A 9,542-nucleotide genomic window follows, 5' to 3' on the forward strand; every position below is an offset into this window, starting at 1 on the left:
CTATCTATCTATCTATCTATCTATTTATCTATCTATCTATCTATCTATCAAAGGTTATTAATAAGTTACAAAGGGCAGATTGATAACTTTACAATGTTTTATTTGGGATATACTATAATATTAGATTTGTTGGTTTTTAAGTAAATTAATAAATTAAAGTGAAGTCTTTAATTCAGTTCATTGATTTGTGAGATGGGTTAGTTGTTTATGTGAAGCATATAAGGTCTGTGCAGCTGGCACACACCTACTGTAAGAGAGGGAACATAGGTACTGTGAGTGTGGTTGTGTTGGCACACTGAGGGCACATCTGGGGAACATATGAACATGTTTGTCCTCATCAGCACACTGTGTTTTTCAGCAACTCTGTGTGTGTGTGTGTGTGTGTGTGTGTATGTGTGTCTTCATTTTAGGAGACTGGGCTTTCCCTCTCTTTTTTCTACTGTCCACCTCCCTCCCTCTCTCAGAGCTAATTTCGATGTTGCGTGTTTGTGTTTTCCATTTGGGCCTACCACTGGAAATATTTGCATGTCTGTGCTGTAGCACGCGGCGCGGCCCCAACAGTGGGGGCCTTATACCGGGCCGTGGACGCCCATTAAAGGGCCCGCTTGTCCTGTCGGGACAGGCACCTTTCCGGGAATAGAGCTCACCGTGTTTCAGCCTCACGCGCCCTCCGGGGGGCTCCAGGAGGGGAGTTGGGGTGGGGGTAATGGGGGGTAGGTGGTGGTTGATGGTGATGGTGGTTGATGGAGGGGGGGGTGGGGGGGGGTTATCGCTGACACATCCTCCAGTGAGCAAGCAAGGATGCTGGCTTACTACCGCAGTAGGCAGAAGGTGCTGAAGGATCATTTTCTGCAGAGATGGTCATCTATGAGGAGGGAAGAGTGTGCATTTGTATGTGTGTCTATATTATTGGTTTTTATTATATTATTCTATAATAAGAGGAAACGGGGAAAACACAAAGAGAGGTAGCAACAGAAATAGAGGTTGTATTACAATAACTGTGCATTTAGAATGTTCTGCTTTTGGAGGTATAGCAAACGTGTAGCATGATACTTTATATCACTGGGGCAGCCGTGTGTGTGTGTGTGTGTGTGTGTGTGTGTGTGTGTGTGTTTGTGTGCATACTGTCTGTTAAAAAATATGTGCAGAGCAGCCAGTAGCAGTGGTGCTCAGTAGGTCTGTCTGTCAGCCAACCACAACTTTCTCACACTGGGGTGGGTGCTGTTTCCTATAGTACACACACAAGATCTGTTTGAGAAGCAGGTTGTCTCATACACCTCACACTCCTACTATTGGAAGCCTCAGGAGCAGGGCCAGCCCAAATTGTAGGGGTCCCGCGCATAATTTGATTAACCCTCTCCCAATCCCCAGACTAACCTCACATAGAGTCCCACTGACGTATGTGTCTGTATGGTTATACAAAAGTAAAAGTGTCAGTTTAAGTCCAGTTTATTTCCATCTAACCAAAGTTATTGCTCTATAACCCATGGATCCATGTTCACCAATTTAAAATAAACCAAATAATGTTATTCAAACAGTCCTCTGTGAACTTAATCTGCATGCCTCCCCAGTAGCAGCTTGTCCGTATAATAAAAATCTTACTGCACAAGGCTTACATACCAAAAAAAGAGAAACAACTGACAATAGTCAATGTTGAATTATTTAATTATTTCCTTATTCATAGAAAAATAATAAACTTCTTGACTGATCTACAAACTAATGAAGACTCTCTGAAAATATCGCTCCATAATGGAAAATAAGAAGATCAAGGAAGGACGACTCTCTTTTTTGCAGATGTGTTTAAACTACCATTTAGGAATATTTAATGTTTCAAGATACATATTGAGATATACCTAAATACCTAATTTGCAGAACCAAACATACAGCAGGCAATCCTTTATGTCAGCTCAAAAAAGAAGCCAATGTGGTGCCAAAAACTGCCAAAAGGGAGTTAATCCCCATAGACCGCATGTTAAAATGTCCAACCTTACAGCAGAAATAAACCAGTTTAGAGTCTGATACAAAAACTGTTTTGGTCTCTATTAGGTCTGCAACTAACGATTATTTCATTCATTGTCGAATAATCTGTCCAATATTTTCTCGATTAATCAATTAGTTGTTTTGTCTATAAAAGGCCAGAGAATGGTGAAAAATGTTCAGTGTTTTCCGAAGCCCAAGATGACATCCTTAAATGTCTAATTTTGTCCAAAATTCAAACATGTCAAGATTGCTGTCATAAAGGAAAGATGAAAATGGAAATGTTTAAATTTTAGTAGCTGAAATCAGATGATTGATTGATTATCAATAGTCATCAATCATCAGTCATCAATAGTTGTCGATTACTAGTTGACAGCCACTGGGAGCCGGCCATTTTGAGACTCATTTTGGCTTTTCAGAATCCTATCGGTGTAGTTAAGAGACTACTTCCATATTTTGTAGTCTTTGCTGCAAACCCATGTTTCGTTTTTCTTTATTTTGTTTCGTTTATTTCACACATCATTATTGTATCATTAAACACAATTTCAGAAGGTACAATAATCATATGTAGGCTGTATGAAATGGGGATCCCCAAATAAGCTACTAAAAGTTTTTTTTTAAGGTGCCCAATAACAATAAACATACAACAGATAATATACAGACACTAAAAACTCAATATACACTAAAAAACATTCAAAATGTCTTTCAGCATGTACAGTAGACTAAGAGTCTACAGCCATCCTGAAGGCTTGTGAGGCTTTATTTAGGCACAGCCGTGCTTTGAGCTAAATGCTAACGTCCGCATGCAACACAAAGACAGTGTTAGCAAGCAGATGTTTATAATGTTTATCTTGTTCCCTATTTTAGCTTAGCATGTTAGAATGCTAACATTTTGAGATTAGCACTGAACGCAAAGCATACCTGAGACTGACGTCAAAGTAATGGACAAATATAAAGTTTGACCTGATGATGGAGATACCTGAAGGAATGATCAATCTCTGTACTGAATTTTATGAGAATTTGTCCAATGGTCAAGACATTTCACAAAAACATTTCACAAAAATGTCAACCTAGTGGCACAAGAGGTAAAGTTAGTATGATTCAAGCCTCAGTGACCACAAATGTTTGTACACTTTTTTTGTTTTTTACCATTCATCCAAAAGTTGTTTAAATAATTTAGTCTGGATTAAAGTGGTCTATCGACACTGCCATCCATAGAGCTATGCAACTAGCATGGCTAAATATTTGTCTTGCATTACAGTGACATATTTAATAGGATTTTCACACTTGGAGCACCCTCATTTCATCATCTTTGCTTCTCCATCATTAATGCACATCATAGGTCTAGAAATCAGCACTATGAGTCTATTGATACAGTGTATGCAGCACATTGCATTCTCATTTTTCTAATATCGTCATTCTCACCTCTGTCTGCAGGTTGGAGGGATATCGATGGCCGCGCTCCACGTCAGAGAGGCCAGAAGGAGGCGCTTGACCAGCTACTTGGACAGATAAAAGAAGCTCACCGCCACTGTGTCTGCCATGGTATCAACAACTTTTTGATCGATTTGGTGGGAGTGTTTACACAAAATACAGAACAGTTATATGAGAGCTTTAACGGGTTACATAGCTGACCCCTGGTGAAACCCAAACCCATAAACCTGGTAGTGATAGTGACTTGATGTACTCTACATCTGAGCACATGTTATGTCACACAAAAGGTTTTAAACTGCCATTGGGTTCAACTATGGAATTGCACCATTAGTGAAATGCACCATTAGCTGTGGTATGAGCTTCTGACATTAAACTGAGCTTCTGTCGTTTTAACTGCACCCTTCACATTTTAAACAAACACATTAGAATTTTCAGCCAACATCTTGTTCATGTGTCAGAAATATTTTTTGTGTAAACAAACACGAATATGAGCAATGGACGGTTCAACTCGCAGGTGTAACACGTCTCACCAATTGCTGTGTTTCATCTCATAGTGACAGACACTTTACAATCTCAGGCACGACAAGTACTCTGGGGGCCATACACCCTAAGACAGCATGCCACCTCAAAAATAATACCCTCCCCTCTGTCTCAACAACACCCCCACCCCCTTATACATCTTTCCATGAGTCAGCCTTTCCTCTTCTGAATACCTCTCTCTCTGTGACAAAATGCAGATCAACTTCTCTCACACTAAGGCTGTTTATATCCCCAAACACTGCAGGCTGTAAGCTGGTCCCATAAGTGTCAAAACCTGTCCACAGTGACTCTTTTACATGATGGCAAACTGCATTTAGCGTGTAGCAAGTTGTCTCTCTTTTTCTCGCACACCCACATGCCCAAACACACTCACTCACTTACTATTGTTCACTGTGGCCAGACCATATTTGCTATAGGGCGAGATGCAATATAATAGTCAGTATTGAGTGGCTCTTGGTTCTTCAGACGGCGACTGATTGAGCTTGAGAGTTCAGGCACGGTAGCCAAGGTGGCGTGTCCCGGGGTCATGTTTGTTATTCCTGTAAGAGACGAGTCTCGGGCTGGAGTCGGGAGAGGGCATAAATTAACACTGACTACTGCTGCCTCCACCCCCCACAGCCCGCCAGTCGTCCTGTCTACTGTCCATACATATACACACATAAAGATAGACAGGCACACACATAGATACACATGTACATGAAACAGACACAAATATTCTAGTTCATGGTCCTTCTTTCAGCTCTGACTCTCTCACACATGTCCATGTACGCACCCCCATCGCAGCACAACTTATAGCCCATGCACATTCTCCCTCTTGTACAAACACTATTAATTAAACTGTGAAAGAGGCCTTGACTAACAGAGGCACCCCAGCAGTCAGCCCTACTTGTCTGTCTTACTCAGTGTCAAACAGGGAGTGAGGCCAGGAGGACATGAGCTGAACAGACTCGCGAGTAAAGAAAAATTTGGGGAGGTGAGAGGGGTCGAGGGTTGCTGTTTTTTCTTGTTGCTCCACCTCGACTCGTCCACCTGAAGAGAAAATTTGTTCTTTTCGGGTCCTGAATGGGGGGATTTATTGACTTTAAGTGGCCTGGTGCTGGAGTAAGATCACCTGGGAGGGAGGAGAGGGAATCTGTGAAGGGTTTGGGACTCAGGGTTTCTAATGAGTTGGGAGGTGCATTATCTCACCAACAGGCACCCACACAAACACACATACATACAGTACATACATACACACACACACACACCCCTCTTTCGCTTCCAACCACCTCTAGGCCCACTAAAAATAAACATGTCCCCACAGTGAGTGGCAAAAAGTTAAGAAACATACAGACACACACACACACAAATTACTACAGCTCCTTGGCTCCACTCATATGGCTGTAGCTCAAGACATGCCATGCTCCAGCAGCTTTAGTATGTGCAGGTAAACACACACACACACACACATACATTTACACACAGTTAGTGTCCCTCTGGGAGCAGAGAGCTAGTGATTCCCTTAAGGCCCATAGTCTGCTGTTGGCAGCCAGCATAACTGTCAAATGGTGCCACTGGAGCGCATGAAATGTCGAAAAACATTCCACTCTGACCATGTTGTTGGACATGTCAGGTTTGTTGTCAATTAGGTAACGACCTGTCACTGGAAGAGATGTTTCTAGAGTTTGTCAGGACAGAGGTAGTCATTGGTGAAAAAAAAAATCAGACAACCAATCAGAGTCATGCTACAGTTTCTCAAAAGTAATAAAAAAATTAATTAAATCTTTTTTTCTTGTCTCTGTCTTGTCCACACAGAACAGTCCAGAGCTCCACCACAAGGGAGGAAGCATTCAGTATCCAAAAGCCTGCGCCACCTCTTCCAACCCACCAGCAAATTTGTTAAAAGCTTGAAAAGGTTTCTTTTTCTTTCTTTTTGTCCGCTTTCCTCCATGAAATGTGACATCAAAGTAGTTAGCCTCCATGCTATAGACTTTACACTATAATATGAAAGAAATTGTAATTGTTGTGTATAGTAAATGTGTTTCATTTGTAAATTTACATATATTTTCAATGAATATTCATTTTGGAGAGAACATAATATATCCATTATAGATTGTTAAATATACTTCTGACTTTATGGTGACATGGTTTCCATTGCAGCAAAAACCACATTTTTAATGACATGTAGTCATTTTGATAATAACTTATTTTCAGAACATACACACAGAGATGTGCAGACCAGTGTAGGCTAGGCTTTAATGCAAGTCCATCAAAATTGAATCACCTTCAGACACTGAGGCAAGATAGGTGATATGTTTGGGGTACAGTGAGTTGTGCAATGTATCATTTTGACATTTAGTCACTCAGTGGCGCACTGTTACTGTAACACATGTACTTTTTCTGTGTTACTTTCCAGAGGTCTCTATCTGACATCCATACTCTACAGAGATGATAATGTGTTGGTGACTCCAGAGGACCAGATTCCTGTTGTGGAGGTTGAAGATTCCTACTCCAGCTCCCTCATGCAGGACTTCCTCTGGTTTACAAAGGTAGATTGACAGAGAGAGAGAGAGAGAGAGAGAGAGAGAGAGAGAGAAATGTACAACACCACACACATATACATATACAATCATCATAAAACTGATTAAATCTACAGGAATAATTTATTTTAAGATTGTGCTAAAAATGGGTTTTTGTTTAGTAATTTAAATGGACACAATACTTCATTTTAACAAATGAGTACAGTACAATACCCTTTGGTTATTACTAATCAGCTGCAAACTTAACATTAGATCATAAACTGAAAAACTTTTTGAACGTGTGCATCCAATCCACATCCCAGGTATCCTATCTATGGGAGGAGATTCCCTGGCTGCAGCAGTGTCTCAGTCCATCCCAGTCGTCCTGTTCCTGTACTTTGCAGACACGCCTCAAGATGCTGCAGGCTGTCTCCCATCTACAGGTAGTACAACGCCAGCATCACAAACTATTAGGACTATTGTTTTGAAATTAAAATGGTGGCAATGCTCCAAACAAGAGAAAAGCACTGAACAGCAGTACTATATTATCTGATGTCTTTTCATCAGGGAATGCTGGGAACCCAGGACCTTGGTCAGGTGTACTTTGAGCCAATCAAAGACAAGCATGGTAATGCCCTGCTGGTGCTCCTGAAGGACATGAATGCCTGTCCCAACCTGGATGGGGTTCGCTGGACGCAGCTTTGCAAACTGCAGCTCCAACGCAAGTCCATCTCGTCCCCTGAAGAGCCCACTGCCTTGGACATTCTTCTCATCACACTCCATGTGAGTCCGACGTGATAAGACGGGCAGTGATTGGTAGTTAGATCAGTTTTGGAAAATGTGTTATTTTTGCTTTTGTTTTGGAGACAGGCTGCTTTCACAGCAGTTAGGAATGGTTGGAGGGTTTGTCAGCAGTGGTTGTGGTTTTCATCAGGCTCATTCTTTGCATTGTTTGTTACCCGGAGATTTAGCAAGATGAAACAGCATAGTTTAAAGCCCTTTGTCAACAACAAAATGCCCCCCCAAAAAACTGGAAAACATTTATCTATTAGTATCACTCTAATGTTTTTTAAACTCTCATTCACAGAAAACTAGTAAACATGGGGCTCTGTGGCTGAAACAATAGCACTGTAAAATAAAATGTGCTTCCAATTACCAGTGCTGCTTGTGCAGACACTCTTTATTGTTTTCTATTCCCTCCTCATCCGTTTATTACCTTCTTTGTACGGACACATATTGAATTGGCCTGCCAACAAATTAATTAGAAGCCAGATTTCAGGTCAATGATCCATGCCAACCCAACATGAATGTTAATCATCTCAGTCACTTTATTTTAGTGGAAACTGGAAGGTTACCTTTGACTTTCAGCATTGTGGACCTGATGATTAAAATGTTGCAAATTGTTGATGTTGTTTTGTGTTTTGTAACTAATGCTGTGTGGCTGTTTTGTTCAGAACAACTACAATCTGGAACCAAACCACAAGTTGATTTTTGTCTATACAGCCTGGTAAACTTGATACCATTGTTGCAGTGCTGTTCTGTCCCGTGTAAGTTGGTCTGGCCTTGTGGTTCCAAAACAATGGTTGAGAATCCCTTTGGCAAAACCACATTTCACTGAAATATTTGTTTTGTGGCCTGTTGTGGACAAATTGTATGATGAAATGTACTGTTGGGCTACTTTGCCGTGCTGACTTTTACTTTAAACATGTTGGAACAACTTTAGACTGAAGTCTCTCAAGGACTAACAACGGTAAAACATGAAAAGGTTTCTTGAAGAGATAAAATTAGAATTGGTGTTGACCGCAGTCAACACTACCATACCGTCTTCTAACTTAGTCTCTCGCCACCTGCTTTTCCCAGGAGAAGCTGGCGTATCACAGGCGAAGCAAGAAGACATTGCCTCCAGGCTTATACCTGGGCTACTTGAAGCTGTGTACATCAGTGGAGCAGATCAGAGCGCTTGTGCCCCAGAAACTCCCCAACGTCCTCTGTCACTCCAAAATTCGGAACAACAGCAACGTGTCCAGGTGGGACCTAATGTGGGTCAGTGTATATGGGTTCTGAGTCAGTTTTGACCAGACACCTGAATATACTGGCTCAACAATGACAAGGATACCTGTTAAGTGGATCAATGCACTCTTTTAAAGCATTCCTCTGAGTGGGTGTTCTGCATGTGTGTTTTAGAGAGGAGTGGCAGTGGCTGCAGGCTCTCAACTCTCTGGAGGAGTCGTCGGAAATGGACAGTGAAGAACAAAGTGCTCCACATCGCCTCCTACAGGACCTGCGCAGCGCCACCAAAGACCTGATGGGATACATCAATGTCCCTGGCAATCAGGTCAGCGTCAATCTGAAACTGTGTGTATCTTTGTCCATAAGAATACGGTTCTACAGTGAGATGTACAACCTTTTCTTTACTAAATGCAAAACAAAAATGGTATTTTTTGTGTAGACTGATTTTGACTGATATCATGGAACCAGTTGAAACTCCTCTGGAGAGATATCTAGCCAAGTTCCAGAGGCAGGCAGTAGCAAGAGCTCAAAGCAATGAAAATGATTCCAATGGTTATTCAGCCAATTCTGGTTAGACCACTAATTCTACATGATTTCTGTAAAAGAACATGGTTTAAATTCCAGCACAATGACAATCATTGTCCATTTGACTTTAACCTTTTACCACCCAGTCTTCTAACTAGCACAGAACTCTACTGCTGCGCAATGAAAGGTTACGTGAATACATATATGAACATATGTATTGACAGATTAGAATGACAGAATGTAAAACTGAAACCTTAAGTATGTTTCCAGAGGGGATGGATGTTACAGTAAAATGCCTGTGATATGCAATAACCCATAATTACAGCAAATCGTACTTCTCATTCCACTATTGGAGTTGGAGCCTCTGGTTTTACTTTTAAAATACTCAAATGAGTGAAAAATTGACTTCATGGTGGGCTAGCGGTCTGTTATCCATACCCTTCAACTATGACTTCCGTTTGAAGGCAACCAGGGACTCAACCTTTACTTCTATCTTATAAAATAAAAGCTGAAATAACCTTTAAAAAAATAAAATATATATATATATATATATATATA

The 9,542-nt window shown here is 41.1% G+C and overlaps 1 protein-coding gene across 4 annotated transcripts in view; it reads left to right on the forward strand.

Annotated features, from left to right (window-relative positions):
- ankfn1b (ankyrin repeat and fibronectin type III domain containing 1b) overlaps positions 1-9,542 on the forward strand; it is a 132,217-nt gene that overhangs the window by 117,094 nt on the left and 5,581 nt on the right. For all 4 annotated transcript variants that reach the window (XM_032502564.1, XM_032502565.1, XM_032502563.1 and 1 more), the window contains 7 exons: positions 3,415-3,522; positions 5,746-5,845; positions 6,347-6,479; positions 6,773-6,892; positions 7,017-7,232; positions 8,310-8,476; positions 8,634-8,784. In XM_032502564.1, coding sequence (XP_032358455.1) covers positions 3,415-3,522; positions 5,746-5,845; positions 6,347-6,479; positions 6,773-6,892; positions 7,017-7,232; positions 8,310-8,476; positions 8,634-8,784 — 995 coding nt within the window. The remainder of the gene's footprint in view (positions 1-3,414; positions 3,523-5,745; positions 5,846-6,346; positions 6,480-6,772; positions 6,893-7,016; positions 7,233-8,309; positions 8,477-8,633; positions 8,785-9,542) is intronic.

The sequence above is a fragment of the Etheostoma spectabile genome, chromosome 21 (assembly GCF_008692095.1).
Source record: "Etheostoma spectabile isolate EspeVRDwgs_2016 chromosome 21, UIUC_Espe_1.0, whole genome shotgun sequence".
Lineage (NCBI taxonomy): Eukaryota > Metazoa > Chordata > Actinopteri > Perciformes > Percidae > Etheostoma > Etheostoma spectabile.